This window comes from Merops nubicus, unplaced genomic scaffold (genome assembly GCF_000691845.1).
Source record: "Merops nubicus isolate BGI_N331 unplaced genomic scaffold, ASM69184v1 scaffold1085, whole genome shotgun sequence".
NCBI lineage: Eukaryota > Metazoa > Chordata > Aves > Coraciiformes > Meropidae > Merops > Merops nubicus.
The window spans coordinates 125843-149633 of NW_008611410.1; the positions used below are offsets into that span (position 1 = coordinate 125843).

At 37.1% G+C, this 23791-nt stretch overlaps 1 protein-coding gene across 1 annotated transcript in view; it reads right to left on the reverse strand.

Annotated features, from left to right (window-relative positions):
- The window catches only part of CEP112 (centrosomal protein 112kDa), a gene marked incomplete at its 3' end in the record, with an annotated part of 166492 nt that overhangs the window by 95628 nt on the left and 47073 nt on the right, over positions 1-23791 (reverse strand). The window contains exons 16-18 of the mRNA XM_008941196.1: positions 23149-23228; positions 8217-8352; positions 4823-4930 (exon numbers count right to left, since the gene is read on the reverse strand). Coding sequence (XP_008939444.1) covers positions 4823-4930; positions 8217-8352; positions 23149-23228 — 324 coding nt within the window. The remainder of the gene's footprint in view (positions 1-4822; positions 4931-8216; positions 8353-23148; positions 23229-23791) is intronic.

The following is a 23791-nucleotide window of genomic DNA, read 5'->3' on the forward strand; positions in this document are numbered from 1 at the left end:
AGATGTGTATTTTTAAAAACAAACTTATGTACAAAAACAATGGGTGTCATTAGAAAAATTCATATTTTATCCAAGATAACCTCACTCTTTTCTTTAAATTAATCTCCCTAGAAAGTTATGAAAGACATACTGAAACATCTAAAGAATATTCTTCTTCTCCTAATAATAATATTTTCCTCCACTTCAGCACAATTGCCCAATACTACCTTGGATACCTGTCCTTGCTGCTGTCAGGTCAGATAACAGCCATGGGGTTTTTTTTCCATTTTTAACCAGCTGATTGTGCACTTCAGGTGAAAAATTCTCTTTCTTTAATATAAAAGGCATATTTAAGACCAACCACACCTTTGTGTTGCTCCAGACTTAAAAATGTAGACAATTTCTCTATCCTTAACATAATTTCAGTGATTTTGCTAAATACCCAGTAAAACATTTTGGAAGGTGTCCTGTTTCTTTCCTATTTGGCTAAACAGGACAAGATGACAACTCTAATTATTCCTTCATGAGTTTTACAGAAGTCAGAACCCAACAATAAATGTCACAAGAAAGGATTTCCTGAGATACAGGGAGATTCTTCAGCTCTCACGCAAGAGATTTCCACTTTGCTATGGAAGCATGAATAATAATTATTTTAAAATGGAATAAACACTATTAAAGAAAAGAACCAATAGAAAAGGCTTATTTATGCATTCAGATTGGCATCTAATCTCAGAAAGTATGTCCACAGTTCAGCAAGTAACATCATCCTGCTATGATAATACATCAACTATTTCCCAGTATGTTATCACCAGTAGGAAAATGAAATTTAATAGACTTCAGCTCTCTTACTAATCTTGCATCTCTTTTTTTTTCCCCACTCATAGTACTTAAGCAACTATTTATAGCAAAAAAGGCTGTGACAGTGCTCATAGTGATCTATTTTTAATTTTTTTTTTTTAAAAAAAAGGATAAGCTACTGCCATTTCAATATTAAGATCTCAAAGAGTTCACTGAAAGTGTTCCACCCATGACAATTTATGAAAATCTGCTTCAAATGAAGGTGAGAACACACTTGACTTCTGTGAAGCATCCCTGCATGAAGCCCTGGTTCCACCACGACCATTGTGCCTTGGTACCACAGCTCACCCCGAGAGACCTGCTCTCAGAAGGTGCCTAACTGACATGGATATGGGGGGGAAAAAAGCAAATTCATTAACTTTTCTGTCAAATTTGCCTGCCTAAGAGCCCTTACTGAAAAGTTTGGGCACGTGCTCTTTCAAACAGTTGGGCTTGTGGAAAACGATTCCCAGGTATTTTGAACTAAACAGGATGTAATTAGAATGTGGAAGAGGGGGGGGAGAAAAAAAAAAGGGAGTGGGTGTAAAAAAACCAAACAACCTTTTTTCCTGTGCTGACGGTGCCATAAAGCCTGACTGCAGATACTGCAACCATTTCAAAGGCAGGAAAGGCTGAGTGAGGCCTTCGCTGTGGTGTCCACTGGCTTTGAAGTGCCGAGAGCAGCTGCTCCCAGCAGATAGGAACTGTGGTGCTCTGGAGTTATTTTTTTTTTCTTCAAAATATACTTTCAAATCTAACAGCTGCGAGTAGAACAAAGTTGAGCTAAAGTATATTTAAAGAAAAAGAAAAAAAAAAAAACCACCAGTTTCTCTCTAAGAGTGTTCTCAGTGGATACTTCAAAAGAAAGTGGCATTGAATCAGACGGAGCTGGGAACCAGGAGTGACACGTGACAGCTGAAACCAAATACTGCAAGATCCAAAATTTCTCCTTTATTAGTGGATTCCAGTGCATTTGAAAAGTTAACAAAATTTTAACTGACATGGTTTTGTGTGTGTTCTCCCCTACTTCTTTTTCAAGGAAAAAAATAATTTTCAAAATCATCAATACATACATAGCAGGTTATTTATTGCTATAAATATCAATAGATCAGGATGTCTATCTGCAGGCAGAGGAATCTTTCAGCCCTGCAATCAACAGTTCATGTTCACACCAGTAGTCTCTGCAAGCAATATTCAAGGAGACTCCTGTGAAGCACAGGCAACCATTCATATAAAGCAGAGATGTAAAACCACAGCTCTCGAGTTCCTACACTTCCAAGATGTTTCTCAGATTGGAGAACTGGATAACACATCAGTTCATTCAATTCTTCATTACCAACTTGATTAAATTTATGGGCAACTCAATTGTCCCATACGCTGTCAGTGCTCTCTGCTGCTCACCATGCCAGCCTGTGCCAAATATATCTGAAGGTCAATTTTCCTTCCCTTTCTGTATAAATTCCATTTGACAATTAGATTCAGACACTTGAGGCAAAACATCTCAAAGCAATTACTGCATTTCTCAGGTAGCTAAAGTATCTGGTTTTTTGGTTGGGTGTCTATTTCCCAAGTGAAAGTCTGCTAGAGCCCTGCTGAAGCACACCACCACTCCTAATTTACTCCACCATTTAAAGTTTCAATCAGTCTATTCCTCTCTAAGTAACAACCAAAGAAATATGCAGTGAAACAAGGCAAAGGTAAAGCCTGCTTTAAAAATGGCTTAGAACTTCTGAAGGATAAATAGACAGTAATACAGAGAAACAGAATTTGGATCTACTAAAAGGAAATTTTAAGAGTGGAAGAACTGAGCTCATGCTGCTCTGCAGCCGGGCTGAAGGAGCTTTGAAATGACAAGACAAAAAGACCATCATTTCCAATGATCACCCACTGCAATCTGCAGGAAGGAACACATTTTTCATATTCACAAGCTTTCAAAGAACATTCCAAATGAAGTACGAAGAGAAATAAATGTTTTTTAAAGGGCATAAACAGGATTCCTCTGAAAACTGTTCTGAGGCTCTCATTGTTTAGCTGTTTAGTGCTGAAACTCTTTCCTTGGGTTTCAGCGACGTTTCAAAACATCTAGCTGTTCTTTCATACAGTAAAAAGTAGCTATCCTAAAGAAAATAAAAGTGAGGCAGTAAACATCTCCTCTTAGTGGGAAACGCTTTCACTGATGGTTACCGCAGCATCAACGTTGTTATAGAATAAAAATGTAAAAAGATTCACAAAAAAAAAGTTCTAACTATCCCATTCATTTCTTATTTTGTGGGTTTTTTTTGATCCAATCTCCAGAAGGTCTGAATATAATAGGCATGACAATACAAGAAAACAAATAAAAAACAATGCCTGACACTAGTAGGCGTTATAATTTGCCTAGTGTTTTTCAGGCAAAAACTAGTGGGTTTATCTTTGCGTGCAAAACCAGCCAAATATTTGGCAGAAATTTTATCTATGGCTTGGCAGCTCTTACTGTGTATGTTGGAAGAAAAAATATCATTTGTAGGTAGGAACAGGAATGTGATACATCTGACAAACAGCAGAGTAGTATTTATCGCTATAGCTCATGTTCCTCAACCTGGGAGCAAAATCTTTGAATAAATGCTTACTCTGGACTGTAAAGATGCACCACAAATCTTGATAATTGTAACAAAGAAAGTGAACCAACTATACCATTAAAATGATATGAACATAAGATGCAGTTAAAAAATTCCACCTTGAGGTGGATGCCCAAGTAACCCCAACACTTGCCATCAGCCTGCCTTCAGGGTGTCCTTTAATGACAAGTCAAACTTCCCCACCTTTAATGCAAGCATGAAAGCAAAACGTCTCTGCTACCCAGACTACTCCTGAACCATTAACCAGAAGAATCACACACAATACCACCCAGCCACACAAAACCCCTGCGTAGGCACATCTCACTGCTGCACAGGACAGCTCCTCACGCTCTGGCAGGTGGCAACCCAATTAGTAATGTTGACAATTCTGAGTGAGGATAAGGAAAATGCTTTGATCTGAACCAACAAACTCCCTTCTATTCAGCAGCCCATGCACAAAACACACTATTGTTCCTCCCAAGCACAGGTGAAGGTCTCTCTCAACACCTACCAAAGTGATCTTGCTTCTTAATTACTGGAAAAAGCCCCTTCTAGATGGACCAGAGCAGGTCTCGTACCACAGCCAACTGCAGTATTTCATCTCCTTACCAGCATAGAAGATAAACAGAAATGAAACCACATTTCCCTCGTGGAACACAGGGTAGTATTTTGCATATATCCACGCAAAAACATTGATAAGAGACAGCTTTAAGCTTCTGGACTAACTGCAGCATTGTTATCAAGTAACAAACTTCTTAAATCCTTGAAGTGGTGTCACCAAACAGATGTCACTTGAGTTTCAGGACCAAGTCCCACCTTACACAAATGTTTGATGGGATGTTCCAGCTGCATAGTTCTCAAGCTGTTATCATGCAAGAATTTGTCTACTTCTATTTCTGTTTTTTCCCTTTACACTTCACAACACCACTGAACTCAAGTTTCTTGTCTCCACCCAAATGTTTCCCGAGTATTTCCCAACCCTGAAATTTTATTACAATAAAGAAAATCACTATCAGTGGGCCAAAACAAGCATTCATATGAACACTCCCCCTGTTGAAAATGATAAAAAGAATAAAAAGCTGTTTCTTGACAAGAAGGAAAACAGACAAAGCATTAAATAATTTCATCTGGCAATTATGAAAATAGGTGTTGCCACCTGTAAGCCTGGGAAACAATTTGAAAGAGTCAGAGGTACAAAGGATTGCAAAGAGGAAACAAAAATATTTTCTGTGTAGGCTCTTTCCCCTTCCATCCCCCATCACATAAACTCTGCATACCTATAAATTTTGCCTTTATACCAAGAACAGCAACACAGAGCAAGAACAGGATTAAGCCTGCCAGAGGACCAACCTACACCTGCATGAAAAGATGTCCCTCCTCCCCTCCACCCAAGGAGCAAACCAACTGACCTGTTGCTCATATCTTTGCTTGAGCTCTTCCAGCTGCCAGGAGAATTCTTTGGATTGCTTTTCCCGGAGTGATTTTGATCTGCTTAGATCTGCTTCAACCTTTTCCATCTACATGGTAAAAGAAAGGGAATATTCAATTTTTTTCTAAAAAGGCATAGCTTGAAATGCTCTGATTTTTCTACAGTTGTTTGCAAACCATCAAAGGGGGAAATATAACCTGCTGAAAATGATAGTAACACTATTTGTAAATAGTGAAAATGAATATTCAGTCACTACAGGACTATTAGTTACTCAAGGACATAGTGATCACTGACATCCTTAATGGATATATCATCCTTATACCACTCCCTGATTACCAAGTATTGGCTCAATTTTTCAGCCAACAGTCATGAACATCCCATCAAAATTAAATGAATAGTTTTTCTAGACATATTTAAGATGCAATATTTCACTCCAAAATATATTGCCTGTGGAAATTCAAAGGAAATCACGTGAGGCAGTGCACAAACTACACATTTAAAGTAAGTTTACATTAAATCAGTAAAATAACTTAAAAAGAGAATTATTTGGCAGCAAGTGAAGTTCTCTGAAGATAGTCATCGCCTATGAATAATGAGTCTCACAGATTCCAGCACACAGCATCAAGGAAGCAATTTCATAACTCAATTAACAAAGGCTTTTGTATCAAAAGCACAACTGTTAGCTGTACATCAGGCATATTTCCAGAGGAATATATATATATATAAAAAAAAAAAAAAATCTACACAATACTATGCTGCAGTGCATACACTCATCAATTACTTTTAGATCTAGGTCCCAACACAATCAGTGAATAAACAGTCTCCCTAAAAAAGAGAGCCAGGGGGTGTAGCTGTCAGGAGCACTGGTGCTGCCACAAGCCCATCTGCTGTACCAAAAGAAGGAACACACGAATTCCTGAAGCACAAGCCAAAATCCTGTTTGGCCTAAGGGAGTGCTCTGTCTTCAACAGATGCCTTTGCCAAGCAGCCTGGACATCACTTCTAAGCCAGAGAGGAGAAAAGGCAGTACTTAGAGCATTTTATTGAAAAATACTGCACCAAGAGAGGAAGACATAAGCCTAGGAATAGCTGGCCAGACAGAAAGCTGAAAAATAGACTAGAAAGGAGTAAGTTATCCTTCCAGTACTCTTGAACCTCACTCCTCCTATCTGCTATAAAGAAAAGGGACTTCAATGAGTATTTTATGAATAACTCCTTCTGCCTGCAAGCTTACTCAAATTGCACGTTCATAGCCATATTTTACTCAGCTCAGTAAAACCCAGAAAAATAAAAGATCTTGTTACTTTATTACAGGACTTTTATTTTTAAGAGAATGAAAACATTCTAAAAAGTGAAATAGTAAAAACATATGCAAAGATTCTTTAATTCTACTGGCTTCTGTGCTTTACTTGTTAGGTCACATTCATTTATTTCCTGCAAATGCAACGAGGGCTCTTGATCATTATTTGCCAAACCCATGAAACACTAGATCTAAAATACCATGACATAGTCATGGTTTCTCTTTTTGCTAGTTATTATTAGAAAGAAAGCAGCTCCTGCACTTAAAAATGTACCACTGGCCCATCAATGGGCATCAGGTGACTCTTAATAATCACAAGCTTGACAAAATAGGAAACAGATGGCAAAAAAAAAAATCACAGAGCCAAACTAATGAATCAAATATTGATTACAAGAATTGAAAACGCCAGACCCCATTCTACTTATCTCCATAATTAACTTTACCACACACTAGAAAATGGGTTTAGAAGCCCAGTATTTCTAGTGCAGCTAGAAGTAGTGTTGCTATAGCTACTACAGGTTTTGTTTTATAAGTAATGCATTCCACCTAACCACAAAAAATAGAAATTTCCAATATGTTACAATTTAACGGGTGATTTATCTGAAGAGTACGTGTGTGCAGGAGAATGAGAGGGGACCAAGCTATGAAGACAGCCTCAGTAGTGTTCCTTTGATGTATTTCCTTGAACCTTTGTTTCTGTAGAACAGAACTGCTCAATCATACAATACCATTTACTATTTATTTTAGCACACAAGTAGGGACACAATAAACTCATGGTTGATGATTGGACTACAGCAAAATTTATTTGCAAGATTTCCAAGAACTCAGCAATATTCTAAAAGAAATTTTCTGTCATTTTTAAATGAAAATTGACTTTAAGTTTTCCAAATTCTTTTGCACATTTTTTTTTTTCTTTTGGATTGGTTCTGTTGGCTGGGATTTTTTTAAGTGACTGAAACTATTAGTCTTTCTAGAATTAGACTATATCCCTTTTGGAGCAGAAGTAAGACACTATTTTAAGTCACCGTGAAGAAGTTAGAGGGGAGTCTCACAGCACAGAAAATGTTGGATTTAAATTGGAGGACTTCTCATATTGCCCTCACAAGTCTAGTTTTCATATTAAACCTTGCTTTTGTGAATTTGTTCTTGCTTTTTTTATTTCCAAATTCTATTATTTGCTGTTTGCATGGGTCTTAAAAATAGCACCAATGCCTTACTTAATTTCTCACATTTGTTGAAAATGTTCTGACAAAATCTTCATGAGAAGAGCAGAAGAAAATTTGTTAAATTTTAAGTTGGCATCCCTTGAAATTCATTAATATATGAGACTGCAGCATCCTATGGTCAACAGCAAGGCTTGGTTACAATAGGTGACGTTGAAAAACTGGGTTTATGGTCAGGTAGAATTACAAGACTGAAATATGTAGAAAGATTTCAGCCCTGTGATCAAGCTAAGGAAGCACTCCCTTCCCTCTCCTTTTTGATCCCATATCACTTGTTCCTTATTTCACTCACTGTGTTGCATCTGCACAATCCCAGGGACAAAGGCTTAACTATCATTTGCTTCAGAAAGAATTTAAGACACTAAAATCTTTTTACATAAATTCCCACCACCAATTTTCAGGGACAGAAAACCAGATTTTTCTGTCCCCTGCCGATGACTGCCAGCAGCCACACCAGCTCTGCCCCTGTTTAGGCTCCAACTGATTACAAGAGCTCATTAGTGGAAGACAGAGTCGTTCTGAAAAGAGTAGGAGGAAACACACATTGAAGTGGAAAATTACCAATGCCGTTCCATAGGGATGTATACACTAACACTTTATACTCTCACTCCTGAAAAATCCCTAATCAGTATCACAACCGCAGATATCTTTATAACAATGACAATTCTGGCTTTGTTAGAAAGATGAAACAACTGCTAACATCCCTTTCTGACTTGCCAGCAAAGACACTACATTGTGGAAGATTTTGATGTAGCACTCTCAAGTGAAGCATGTTTCTGGCATTATAAGATCAGAATATGCTATCCTACTGAGACGGAGTTTCAGAAAGGCTGGCATTGTGACCTTCTCACCTGCTGTTTCATTTCAGCATAGACTTTTTCTGAGTTCAGCTCCACCTGCCGCTTAAACTCCTCCAGGGCAGCATCTGCCTGCTGGGCCTGCAGCCTCTGTACCTCTGTCACCCGAGTCAGCTGCTCCTCCTTCTCCCTAGAAAGTCACAGAAAATTTTCAGAGTTCAAGTATCAAATAAAAGAACAAGTGTGCTAGTGTAAAAGAGAGCCCTTTAACCCTACCCATTTAAAATAGTATTCAGATTTCAATTTCCTGTCCCAGCTTCTGCCAAACTTCCCTTCACAATACTTTGAAGCAGGGAATGGAAGGCCTGAGTTATTTTTGCTTTTCTCTTACTGAATTTCACACGCCTAAACACGGCATCCACAGCTCACAACACCACCCCCAGCAACCTGCGTGGTGCCCTACCCACCCTGTGACCCCTTCTTTAAATCTCACGTTTAAAAGTGTATTGCTCCCTTAATATTGAAATTAATTCCTATTAGCACGATCATCTTCTCCCATTAAAAACAAAAGCACTATCCCAGCACCATCTTTGCTCAGCCAAGATGTGGGATTAGTCACTGCTTGACATACATCAAAATGCAAAGCAGGGTAATGCTTGACATATGGTACCTTCTTAATCTATTAGAAAGCTATAATGCTGTAATATCTAGTCAGCCTTTAAAGGAATGACAGATGTTACAGTTTTATGCAAAGATATTTCATATTAACAGCCTATGCTATTTGACATATTAATGTTGATACATATATAGACCTTGGTTTGGGTTTCTTGAGGCATAACAGCATCTCAACAGTATATCAACAGCAATGCATGTATAACGTCTTAGACACACATATATATCCACCTAAAAACTTGAGGTATCCCCCATATTGACACATCACAGACAAAAAATTTGATCCTTTCTAAATATTTTAAGAAATTTTGATGATTGCTCACCCAGAAGACAATCAGACAGCACTGTTAACCTTTTATGACACGTTTCTGTTATGGGAGGTCAGTGGAGCTGCCCAACTTGGTGTTAAAACACCAGGGAAGAAAATGGTGGTATCAATGGACAAAGCTGGCTCCACCACTGGTTGGTAACATAAGACACATTCAAACAGACCTGTGCTTGACATTTTCATTTTACAGGCAAAGGAAGTACCTCATGATAAATTTCCCATTTTGACAGAAATTATTTCCATATAAAACAAAGAATCTGACACATAAGAGACGGAAAAGACCAGCCAATTCATCTAGTCTGTCACCTTGCCAGCACTGAACTAGCTATTACAGCACTGAGCAAGCCTTTTATAAAGGTCAGGAAGCTGCCAAGCCCCAAGTTACAGTATTCACATCCTCTTCTGTGGTTTTCATACCAGACTTTGACAATAGGACAAAGAATATAATCCTACATCTTCACAAAGTGTCTATTTGCAGTGCAGGAGAGCAGGATAATTCTATTAGCAAAGAGATCAAAGAAATACCACAAGCCCTGAGTAAGTATATTACTGTTTACTTTTATAGTTTTTTCATCATCCATATTTTAAAAAAAAACCAACATTTGATTTCGGTGACTCACAGCTGATGGAATAATTGAGACATAAGGAGACTGCTGTTTTCCTTGCAGAAAAAGGAAATATCCTTCTTGCCCAGCAGAAACTGGAGCAAAACACAACAAAATCCTGTATCACATTTTTTGTGGTAATTGTTTAAGAGTTTTGGGTTTCTGTTCACAGAAGATCATGTGTAAAATCTTCTTCAAATTTGCTCGAGAGCATCCGTCATCCCTATGCAGACGTTTTATTTGGCAGTTCCATTTTGTAAATTCCTTTGAGAGGGAAGCATATCTGTATATTAATCTAAGTTACTATATTCTCCACTCATTTATAAGGCAATGAAAATCGCACAGCAAAACACACCACCAAAATCAACATTTTTTCCCTGTCTAAATTTAACTGGCAAAAAGACCATTAAGGTTTTAAATTTATAGTACAAAGGATCCAAAAGATCAAAATTACAAGTCCAAAAACGCTCAGGCTCTTCTCAGAATGGATGCAGCAATGATGCATCCAGAGCTAAAAATGATATGAACTCTCTGATGAGCTAGTTATGCATCAGCTCTCGATGCAAAGGCATTTGGCTCAATTATCCCCCTGAAACCCAAGTTCTAGGGAGCTGCTGAATACAGGAATTTTTAAGTTAATAGCTGTTTGAAATTGAATTATGGTGAACACATCAGTCCCTTCTCCCACGACAAAATCTACTAGCAGTTCACAAGAAAGAATATGGAAGAGGCTGAACTGTTGTCCAAGACCTACTTACAGCTCAACGCCCTGAAAGAGAAGATAGGAGTGGGCAGCAGCATGGTCACCAGCAGAGCACTATCCATCTGTGTTATCTTGGAGGAAGCACTGAGAGGGGGAACCCTCAACATCTCCTACCAAAGATCCTCAAGGCACTGAGTAACAAATCTCCCTCCCTGAAAAATACATCTAATACTTCTACTCCACACTGGAAACAAAACCCAGAACTGAAGCTTATTCAAATATATTCACACTCATAAGTGTCAAGCAACACCAGAACGATATTTTTGGTCCATGCAGATAGAAATGCAACAAAATTACATATAAAAGGACAAGTTGTCAGTCCTTGTGTTTTTAGTGAGCCTCCAAATTTATGCATCTTCTTCCTGAGGAATATATTTTTATTTTGAAATATTATGATGTAAACTTTTAGGAATCTGGTTTTATGCACCTTCTTTTCTGTTGAGGACTTAATCCCATGAATAGATGCAACATCTCATTACAATCAGGACTAAAACTTCATTTTTAAGGGTGCTGGAGCTAGCGCTCTCTACTTTTTGTGCAGTTCAGAGGCTTAGAAAACACACACAACAATGGATCCTGGTTCACAAATATCAGAAAAGCTTTACTTTTTTTTTTTCCCAAGACACTGAGCAATGTGCCTTGCATGAAGCACTAAAATATTCACTTTGAAGATTATTTTTTTTCAGTTGGACTAGTTGTGGGGCCGAATACAATGCAATTATATCACTTAAATCCCCTAAAGCTGAGCCGGCTTGAATTTAAAAATAGGGTGAATTTACTCTTTGGCCCCAATTTAAAAAACAGCAAATTCCTCTTGTTTCACTCTATAAAGGATACGGCAACAGAATTAGCAATCTTAACACAGCACAGACCATCTCACTGAAAGTTGACTGTGAAGTCCAGAATTGCAATTTCAGAAAGCAGCACTCTGAAGTGTACTGATAAATGGAAAATATAAACATCTTACATACTTCCTCTTCATGCTTAATCAGAAATATTTTCCTTGCTTCGTAAAATGCCTTCGAAGAGGTAACAGCAGAACACAGGCACTACAGCATTGCAAGTCAAGCTGCTGAAACACAGGGCAATCCAGTGATTTACAGGAGAGGTTAAACAAGCTCCCAACGTCCCAGCAAACGTGGGAAGAACCAGCATTGTCACTTTTGGGACAATGTCGCTCAACCAGTATGAAGGCAAGGGCTGGCCAACAGCGAGCAGGAGATGCATCTGTCTGAGTCTCAACCTCTTCAACAAGTTAAAAGGTGCTAGGCTGCACAGAAGCATGCACTCACACGTGCAAAATGAGGACCTACACGTGGACAACTTCTGTGGACAGTGAGTTTCACATCCCATTAACAAATCTGCACACAAGTGTCCTATGCGTAATTTAGAGAGACTTTCAGTAATATGAAAAATTACTAGATTGGGAAACTCCTGGTGTTTTCTCATAAAATTTATATCATGCTTTAAGTCATGAATAAGCAAATTCCTTGCCAGGTTTCCCAGTACTGCTGGCAGCAGTGTAAACCCACTCGTGCCCACACAAATCGTCGTTTCTCAATTCTATAGGAGCACAAAAGCAGAGCAAGGAATTTCTATGGGAAGGATACATTTTGCCACTGAATAAGTTTCTGAAACTTAGATTCTGATGGACTCCACAAGAGGGAGAAGCTTCATCTCTTGTCTAAGTCAGTCACAGGTTGGTATGACTCTGGGTTTATGACTGTAGATGAGAATTAATCTTGGTCTGTAAGGCTGAAGTATGTAAAAGGCAGAAGAACCACAGAGCCTTCAGTCCCACTAATAAAGCCAAGATCTTCGAAAGGTCTTGAAATGTTTGGAAAGGCCAGGCTCTCCTCCTGATTACCCTGATCATCCAACACCACATATGTGCACTGATCCTGTGTATTTAGTTCTGCTGTACATTACCCATTCCTTCCTCTCCTCCCCTAATATTAATACCTCTGAGGGAAAATTGCTTCACTGCCAATCAATCTGCAAACCATGCACTTGCTGGAAGGCAGCTGAAGAGGGATATTGCTGGGTTTGTGTCTGGACAGCTTCCCTTTTTATTTGTTGACACAAGAAACAAGAAAAAAAATTAATCATACTAAACTGTGTTGAAACCAGGTTTCACTGATTTAAAAAATGATCAATTATCAGATTTAAAAACAGCTATAGAAACACATGTTCTCAGAGGAGAATACAACTGGCTAGACAACATAATCCACAGCATACCAAGTAGCTAAAAACACAGCCTTCATCAAAACATACACAATCTTCCCATGCAAAAGGAAAACTATCTTCTGTGGACAAGCTACAGACACGAGCACCCATCCAGTATTCTGATGTACATCCGAGATTTTCTATGTGGAAATGTAAATGAATCACAATCCTGATCCCAATCCCAGAGAAGTGGGTGCCCTGATACCAGCAGGACTCCACAGGAGTGCAGCAGTTTATCAGTTTATAGCCAAATACAAGACCCATGACACCATTTTTTAGCTGGGCGTGATAACCACTAAAAAAAACCCAACAAACCACCCTCCACACAACAGTCACTCCAATTTAATTTCTGGAACACAGTCTCTTTCAATTACACAAATAATGTATTATGGTTTAAACTACCATGTATTTGTAGACAGAATGGGTACTGGTTTTGTTTGTTCCAGGAAAATGCTTCAGGGGTAATATTCAGGGGTAATATTGAATTCCCTGAAATAAACAAAAACCAATTTTAGTTTTCCCACTTTTATTATTTTTCAGCAAATAGTGATTGTTCAGTAACAGCTTTCTGTGTAAAGTACACAGAGGGGCTAAATGCACCCATCTTAGCTGTGGTTAGAGTATCTCACTGCAGAGGCAGTTATTACCAGCAAACAATGAGGAACAAGAAGGGCTCTCTGCACCACCAGCACCCAAACACACGGAATATGTACAGAACACTCCTTTTTGGTGTGGAGAGGAAGAAAGACAGTGTGAAGTCATTCAAGCGGAATGATAACTAAACCAAAGCCAGATCAAAGGAGCAAAGAAGAAAGACTGAAATGTGAAGCTGAAATATTTATTGCCTTCAAAACATCATCCCTATCCTGTCCCTGGGCACTTTAATATTTCGAAGTTGTTAGAAAGCATTCTAACTTGTTTCATCATTTCAAAGAAATAAAGCCAGAAATATGAAGTAGAGAACAATTTTATCTTTCGTTCCTTGTTTTTAAATATAAGATGAGCTCGTCTTTAGGAGGGAAAAAAAAAGCACAAATTCACTTAGAAATTGTTTACAGTTTGCATAATTTGAGACGTGAACATCAAAAAGCTGGTCTGCATTCCCTCAAGTAAGCTATAACAATGACTGATATTTACAATGCAATTATTATTTTAAACTATATACTCATGTTTTAAATATATCATGAGATAACACTAACAAACTAAACCACTACTTAAAGCCATTAATGAATTTAGAGTAAATAATACTCCACATCTGTAGTATCACACTTCTGTGAAATAAGAAGCATAACGCATTACATTCAAAATTAATGGCTCACAAATTAACCCGACATTGGTTAAACACACTAATAATTATTATAACTATTTCTCATTATAATAATGACAGGGTACTGTTGTGCTAGGTGCTATGCAAACAGAATAAAACTAGCAACTGCAAAATGATGAATGAGATGTGGGTTGAAAGGCTGGGCAAGTGCTGTAAATGTGGCTGGAAAGGAAAATGTTATAATTTTGCTCAACACTGCAGAAACTTGTCTCCAAGATTTAGATACACCACATATGTGAAAAGCTACAGAAGCTCAGCTATCAAGAGAGGAGGATTAGAACAGAGATTAATAGTCATGGCTTGGCTTTACATGCTGAGATGACAGCTAAACCTCAACAAGGAGAACATGGAGGAGTGAGTTAGAGAAACGAATGTAGATAATGAGTTAGGTAAAAGAAGGCAAGAGTGAAATTAAAAGGTGTACCAGAAAATCAGCAGTAGAGATAGTAAATATGATTCATGAGATACCCAGAGAAGGGGTGCAAAGGAGGAAAAGACAGGCATCAGAGAACAGTGGTGTGGCACAGAAAGCTGGAGGGCTAATAAAATAAATCATCTGAAGGACAAACTATGGGAGAGATCACCAAGCAGAGGAGTGCCAGGCAAGAAGAATCACTTAACACTAACAAAGAACAGCCCAAGATGTGTTGTTAGTGACAGAGCCAACAGTTGTTGGCAAATCAAAGACAAGGAGGATGAAATAACAGTATTAAGACTGTCTCAGATTTTTCCAGTGCAGAATTCTAAATGGAACATCAAACTAATTATTTCACCTTAAAGCACACCAGGTTTATTATTTCAAAGAGGTGCTGATAAAAGATCCTGGGTCAAAAAGTCTTTAATAAAATAAATTATTTCCCATCAATTCTGTTTCTCTTCTACCCTTAGAAAATGATGGCAACACCACCAAACACCAGTTTTGAAGAAGCAAGTAAAGATTCCAAAAAGCATCTGTATCACTCACTACACAAGGAGGTACAAGGCTACAGTCTTCACTCTGTATTCTACATACTTAAGGTAGCTATTTCTATGGGTAATGGTACTATTAGAGTTAAAAATTCAGAACAGTAACATCCGTGTTGTAATGGACAAAATAGTAACTCAAAACAGAGGAATGAAGAGTATCTACTCAGCTCATCAGATTTTTTTTTTTCCTGAGAGGCTGTTATGATAAACATGGATTTTCACCTTTTTTTTTTTCCCCAATAAAACTACTCTTTGAAATATTAACTTTAATTCCTCAGTGAAGGTTGGTTGTGTTGCTGAGAAAACTGAAAGAAAGTTGTACAAAGAACATAAAAAGTAAACTTAAGTAAACTTAATGACTTAATTCAAGTCTAGCAATCATAATCAGCTAGCAACAGCAAAAAGGAACCAAGTCATTCCTTGTATATTTTTGTAGACCATTTCTAACTGAGCCAAAAAAAGGTGACACCCTGAAACATTTCACTCTTACTGAAAATCAGTAACCGAATTCAATTATCTGTAAGATCTTCTTCAGCCAACCGAATGCTCTTCTCATCTCACCAATGTTTTAGTTACAATATGGTCCTGAAATGTACTGCACTGAATCTAACAAGACGTGCTAATGTGAAAGGGAAGCGTTTCAGAACACTAAGGGAACAACTCTGACATTTGTGTTTACTTTCATATTCATTTAGTGAGGTCAAAATCTATAGGCCTTAACTACATTAATTATTAGAACAGCAATTTAGAGCAGTTAATTGCTAGAGCATGATACACTGGTGCTGTTGATCTCACAAGACCATAATTTTCATTTCACATAGCTATATATTATATTGAAGCATTTTCATAGTCATGATTAAACAGATGTCATGTGATATCTCTATAACCATCTTGGGGGACATAATGGTCCCATAGACAAGGATTAAAAATCAACTGTTACTGTTTTCCCCCCCATACAAGTGGAGCTTTCCTTTAAATACATATTTCATTATTGCCAGTAGGTCTCCAGAGAAACTGGTGAAAGAAAATGAAAGGCTGTAAATAGTTAATAGAACACTTTATTTTTCCTTTTAAGTGAGACTATTAAACAAAGCTACCACATTTTTGTGTCCTCTGTTCAGACTTTACATTGTGCCTCCTAGAGAGAGGGTTATGTCAGCATGTTCACCAGGGCTACAGGAATGTTTACAATATGCTGGAAACTTTGACTGGGTTTGCTCTAAAAGGTTTCAGATGCTCAAACAGAGCACCAAGTGGAGAACAGCTGGCTGGTTTTCCACTGATTCTTAGAGGGGAAAAAAAAAAAGGCAAGAACAAAAAAAAAAACCACCAAAAACCACACAGACCCATTTTAAAGAGTAAAATTATGCCCAAACTCCTCAGCCACTTAACGTTACCACTAGTTTAAAAGCACAAAGACTGTTTTTTTTTTTCATCATCCTGCAAACTTTGCAACAAGACAACACTAAATGGTTGAATAAAAGAGAATGATGAACACAAGGAACATGAGTATAAACTCTTAACAATGTTCTTTATTGCAACATTTGCAATTAAAGACAATGCCTTCTCCTATTTCTTTAATTATTTCCGGCTTTAAATAGTAATAGCTTTTCCACTCCTGCAAGAATTCCTCTACACACAAATACTTCATTTTCAAGGAAAAATGGAATTAACTGCAGGAAAACAGCTACACTTAGGCAATTATCCTAAAAATATTAACAACAATGAGCAATTATTCAGAATTGCTGAACCAGAATCTGGTTTCAACTTAGAGGAGCAGGAAAGGAAAAAAGATATAAAAAACCCCAACTTGCATTTAAACTATGACCTCATTTATTTATTTATCATTCTATCAATGATTATTGTGCAGTTTTTAAATTTTATTTATTTTGCTGTGTGCGGTGGGATTTCTGACATCAACCACTACAAGAAGTCCACAGAATCCAACCCATAAAACAGTATACTGAAATTGTTTAAAAATAATGTTCTCTAAAGGTTTAAGTAAGATCAAATTCTCAAGATTCACTGTAAATCACAGTTTTTTTAAAAAACATAATTTCTATATATTTCAAAAAGTCCAAATTTAACTTCTTTTTAATGTTGGGAGCCAACAATCATGCAGCTGTAAACTGGAAAACAAAATTGAATTCTATTCACTGCTATCTATTCTATGTCTTTCTGCCATCTATCTTCACATTTTTATTTATCCTTGCCTTTATCTGTCTCCCTCTTTATTAGCTCAAAAACATTACACCATTTGTTTCTCTCAAATTTACATACTCTCATTTCTTTTACATTGTCCCTTTTATTATGACAGAAAAAAGAAAAAAAAAAATATAAACACCATGGGAATTCTACAAGAGAAGTAGAAGCACTTTGAATAAAGAAAGAACTCAGGTTTCAAGAAGAGCAACAGGTACAACAGCTATTGTTATTTCTTTCCCAACACAGCATTCTTCCAACTTAATTTAGTAAATACAAGTGCAAATGCATTCTTATCAGATACCTCCTATGAGACAAATGCTTGTGGTAATAATAACTGTACTTTACACAAAAATTGAAACCTAAAATATAAATTAGTATCACTGAACCACACTCGACAAAGTCCCTAGAAATAGTAGTCTAGCATCAGCCTGTGGAAGTGTGAAGAACTGACACAGCTATCCTACTGAGAACAACAAAAAACAATGGAATATGCCTTTTTAAGTCAACTGTGAGGAAACTCCATGGCACCATTCCCAAAGAGAAATCAGCTGCTTTTTCCTGATTCTCATGTCAAGGATTCCCAGCAAAAACATGTGCACAGTCAAAGTATATATAGGAAAACAACAGTAAATCATCTTCATTTCTGTATTTTATTAAACATCGACATGCACCACCTTCACACCATGGCTTTGGTTGAAGAGAATGAAATGTTTTGGTCTTCCATGTAAAACAAATCACTGAACACTGCAAAAACTGCATGTGCATGCTTTAGAAACTGTTGTCAAAATAGAAATCTGCTAATAGACAGGAGCAGCTTTGCTGGTTTCTGGGAAGTTTAGCCCCACTTTCTTCCCCAGGAGAGTTTTAAACAAGTTCAGATGAGGGGTAGAGAAGCAATGGAAAAGAGGTGTTGCTAGTTTCTTATGTAAACAATTTTATTAAGTGACTTTCAATAAACCAGCTGCTAAACATTTGTCTGTATCATCACCACTCGTAAAGTGCTAAGATTTGGCTCCATAGGCAGGTTTAAAAAAAGGCAAAGATTGAGAAGAATGTTATGAAGCATGTAACTATAGACAGTGTGTGTGCTCCTTCCTTGATACTTCAACATTCAGTTACAATATCTGCATCTGTAGAGGCACCAGTTCATCTCTTTTCTCCTAACATGCATTTTAAGAATTGTTTCCTTCAATTGCACTACAAAATAGAACTCAGGAAAGCCATATTTCAGTAGCAAAATGAAATATTAATTTGTGTATGAGATACACAACCCATAAAGCATTAAAACAGAACCCATAATTGTTTTAATCACCAGCAGCAAGGTGGTCTGTACTTCCATGCAGGGGACAAATGGCAGCAGCCTTGACTCTTACATCTGTCCAGCCCAAAATCTCCATCTCAAAATGGACAAACTTTATATTCTAGTCCATGCACTCAAAGTTACTGTGGTCTCCAGAGTGGAAGAGGCAAAAACCAGACCACATTACAACTGAGGGAGTCTAAATACTCACTGTATTCGCACTTCAGAATACCTGTAAGTGCAACTCTTTACTTCTACAGTCAAACCCTCCCTTCATTACTCTTTCATCTTTAGTTCTGTATAGATTATTACTAATAATATATTTTACAGTTTATGGTTGGACTCAGTCTTAGGGGTCTTTTCCAATCTAAATGATTCTATGAGTCTAATAACATATAAATGGACTTTAAACTACATGCTGTAAAACAGATGTTTTACACCTCATGTCCTCTTTGGTGCAGGTCAGGCTGGCTAACTCTGGTACAGTGGTGGACTATATAAATACTCGTAATGCACATGGCCATTCTGCTCTGGCTTGGGCTCATAAAAGAGATTTTTACCTCTGATCTTAAGGCCAGCCTTAAAGTATACACACTTCTGCAAATAAAGCCTGGCACAGACTGCAATATTTCCATGGGAAGCCTTTGGGATCATGCCTGTGACTACCCTGCAGATTAAATTCTGAATATTTAAGTTTTGAATGTAATATATACACACCTCCAAAGTCCCTACTGAACATGCACTCTGGTGTTTCATGATATTATTGCTGCAATTATTTCTGAAATTTTCACAGTGACTAGGAAGATGATTGTCTCTAGTTTACAGTGGTAGTTTGGAACCAAAAGAAACAGTTAATAAAAGGAAAGGTATTTTTTTAAGTAAATAGAACCTTCAATATGCCTTCAAACAATTCTACATCTCTAGTCAGAGGGCTAGAGTTCATCATCTTTATTCTGAGGGCTAGTATCAGAGGTCAGCATTTAGTTCACCATCTCTTGAAAAGATACAACATTGTGACCAACACATCAAGCTGGCACCATCTCTTGAAAAGATACAACAACATTGTGACCAACACATCAAGCTGACTAAAGCATTAACAGCTCAGAGTTTGCATCTTCTGACAAAAACAAGTTATGTGCAACTTTTGTTTACTAATTAAGAGAGATATTTACTAACAACTTCAACTTCTAGACACAGCAAGAGTCTTCATAGCCAGAGGTGTGCAAAGTAGGTCCAAACTGAAGGGACTTTAATCACTGCAACACTTTAAACTTGACAAAATTACCGACAAGTGATAAGTAGTCCAGTCTAACCTGACAATTTCAATTCTTCAATAAAATGGGACTAGTAAATCAAAATTATGAAAGAGTCAGTCATTAAAATATTAGCAGAGGCAAAATATATATTTTTAATAAATAGTTGTTCAAATTTCACAGTGCAAGATGCAACGGATCATGTTGAGAGTTACCCTGGATAACAGCACTGGACAACGTCAGCAAGACCTTTTCTTTCTCTTCCTTGTAATTTATGCAGCAACAAGTACAGATTGTTTTTCTTCATTTCTTTCCTGTTGTATTTAACTCAGCCTATAGTGTAACAAATTGTGATTATGCCTTTTTATTTCCTGTTTCTCTACTTAAAATAGAAGAGATGAGAACCACATAGATTTAGCCTTTTTGTAACCCATGCTCACGACACATTTTATGCAGCCAAACTAAAGGGATTAGAGAAACAACCTTTCCCCCCAAGTAATTACACAAAAGCTTTTTAGGAATACTGTGTTATTATATAAACATGCTTTAAATTACGTTCTAGAAAAACCCTTGGAGTATTTCTTATAGTGACTTTTGCTATTAGGCAATGCTGATGACATCCATTGCTAAACAAAATATAAAATTTATATCTACAAGTCACCACCAATAGTCATGAGTATTACAGCCATTCTTTTGCAAAAGATTTGGTTTTGACACGTATTTCTACCATAAACTTCAGAAGAAGGAAAGAAAAGCCTTCTATAAACTATGTAAAACCCTAGCCAGTATTAAAACTCTGGGAAAACTATCTTTTTTTTTTGTTTTTTGAAGTGAAAGATACTCTTAGAAATGTGGATTTTGCTATTCCACACAATGTCTCAAATCACTTTCATTATGCATCCCTGTGGATACGTTTGAAATGGCAACAGCACTGTTTGCTGTCACACCACTGGAAAAATAATAATCATAAAAATGCTAGTAATCAACCCATTAAAATGCCTGCCACTTTCCTCTCCATGTGTTTGTAGCTGACTGCCTACTCAATATATGATCCTGTGGCCATTTCAGAATCAAAGTGCATTCAGATCAAAGTAGTTTATGAGAAATCACTGAGGCACCTACTGGGTTCTGAGCTGCAATTCCACAAGGCATCATTTCTATTGAAGATGGTGAACTATCTTCACCCATCTCAAGGAAGATAAGGTTATTTTCTAAAGGTTTACTGTGTCTGCCTTAGCTTGTAATCACTTCATTTGATTCTGCAAACAGTCAAAGAGATACAGCAAAAGAAAGCATTTTCAGAAAAAACATTAGTCCTTATGAATTCATATTAATAGCAAGAGATTGTTAAAAGGACTAAGTTTTACAACACTGGGGGAAAAAAAAGCCATAAGGAAGCCATTCATTTCTGACACAAAAATATTACTGCTTGTTGTGCATTACGTACATATGTATCATATATGTAACATACATACATGGAAATGAAACACATTGAGGTTGAATTCACATTGAATTGAAACACACACACGTAAAATCTTAATATTATCTAGAAACGTGGGTACTAAATGAATGGCTTGGCTTCTAGAAAGTCAGCCTTGCAGGACCAGCAGTTCCTCTCTGCAGGGTATGTGAATCTCTTCTCAACAGCCACGTGCACCCACGTGTGCACGGGACATGGAAGTGAACCTGGGCAAAGTACTCTGCAATAGGAGTGGAAGTAGCTTGTTTTAGAAGACACTTTGAAAACTGGGAAGATGTGTTGATCACATGCTGTAGGGGAAATAGTCACAGCATACTGTAACCTGTGACCTGTGTAACACTCTCCAGAGGTCTCCAGTCCCAGAGCTGACCCAGCCTCAGTCTTGTCCAAAGGACCTACTCACACACAACATAAGGTTGGGACAACTTCTGCCAACACCATGGTAATTTGTGGGCCCTGAAGCATCTACCAGTCAGCTGGGCTCCTGAAACTTTAGTCTCAAACCCTTACTCTAACCCAAACATTAAACCTAAGCTTAATTACAGCTAGGGAACAACTCAAAGGACTTCCTCAGCTATCTGCGAGAGCTTCTCAGTGCAGTGCTGTTATTACAAGCCAGCTGAAACTCCACAGACTTTACAAAGCCCTGCCCCAGGTGGAGCACCACCACCTGCACTGAGAGCACCCACATGGGGCATAAATTCTGAGCCACCAGGACATGGTAAAGTTAGATTTATTTTACTAAAAGAAGTGCAAACTGGTGTGGTATTTGAAAGACATGGAAGATAATTAACACAACTCCAGTATAAATGAATCAGATGTTACAATACTAAAAGATTAATTTTAGTTAGTAACAATTCAATCTAAGATTGTAACTAATAGTAAATGTAAAGAGTTTAAAGATTAAAACCTAGAATTTTTATTAATACAGACTTCAGCCCTATGACTTTTATGGCATAAAAATATCTTCACAATGCCTCTATCAGCCTAGATAAGATACACTGCAACATTTAACTGAGTTGTTTTAGTAAATAACTTGTGGTTTGTTTCAGAATAACCGGTTCTCCCCAGAAATTATTTCCATAATTTTGAATCTAAACTGGATAAGCATATGGAAATAATAAAGTACATAATCAAAAATGGAAACAGCAAAACCAGAGTCGATCCTGTCGTGTGTGTATCTGCTGTATGTAAACCACTCCTCTGCTTAGAGAACATCAAACTTGTTGCATCTTGATTAGTTTTTTAATGTACAAGGTCAGCAAAAAAGCTGTTCCAAGTTAGTTAACAAAAAGTGTCTTCTGTTTGCTGCAGACCATTTCTCCAAGCCTTAGATGCATTTGAAAAATACATATGCAAACAAAAAAGTGTAGTATCAAAGAGAAGTCCACATTAAGGTTGTTACTTATGGATCTTTTTAAAGTAATTCTAAGGAAAAAGAAATCACAAACATCATATACTAAATTAAGTTAAAATATAATTTAAGCAAATACAACTTTCAAGTGTATCCTTTCTTTTAAAACAGTCAAAAGCAACTAGCCTTTAATTTGACCTATTTGCCTACTATGTATCCATTCTAAATTGAAGCCAGTTTTCATTTATTGGACAGGGCAAGACCAGCTGACATCACTAATTTTGATTCTGGTTTATTCCTGCCCCTTGAAAGTCAAGAGGTTTGTGTGGCTTGGTTCTTGCTTTACTTTTTTAATTTTTTTATGGCTGAGTAGAACTCTGAAGATGCATCTTTACAATAGGAAGACAAATTATAGAAAGCAGTCAGATGAGAGAAAACATACTGTTATTCAATAAACTTGACTAAAAACATTGAAGATTGTGCAACAATTACTCCATATTCACTCACTTCAAAGTTTCCTCCAGTTTGCGAATTTTCTTTTGAGCATCCCCTCTTTCTTTATCAAGATCATTCCGGATGCCATGAACCTACCATTTAAAGGAAGAACATAGGTTATTTCAGCTATTTATATAAATTATAAAAACTATTTCTTTTTGCACTGATCTAGACAACTGTCTGTATATTTCTAAATTACATAAAACTCCAGAATAAGGATTAATAGAGAGATAAGTATGAGAATATGGACAGCGGAGCTTTTTTCGTCTCAATATGAGTAGTACTTTCTATACTAAAGAAATAACAGTAATTACATAAAAAAACCAGATCTTCTTTAGATAAGACAGGAAAGCATACAGAAATCTGCCTAAAATAATGACATGTATTCTCTATGGTGCAGAGCTCCTACTTACCAATTTGTGAACTCCCAAAGTGAACTATGTTTTATCCATTCTTACAACAATAAAAATACCAAACATAATGATAGTAAATAATATTACTTTAGAATAATATACATTATACCATTAAATAGCTGCAGGTAGATACTCCCAAGGAAAGTAAAACTTTTCCTCAAAGTGGTTTAGTGCTAATGAACCCCTGACCTAGCAAAATCAAATCAGATTATACCAATCATTATTTAAAACTGTTCATTTTC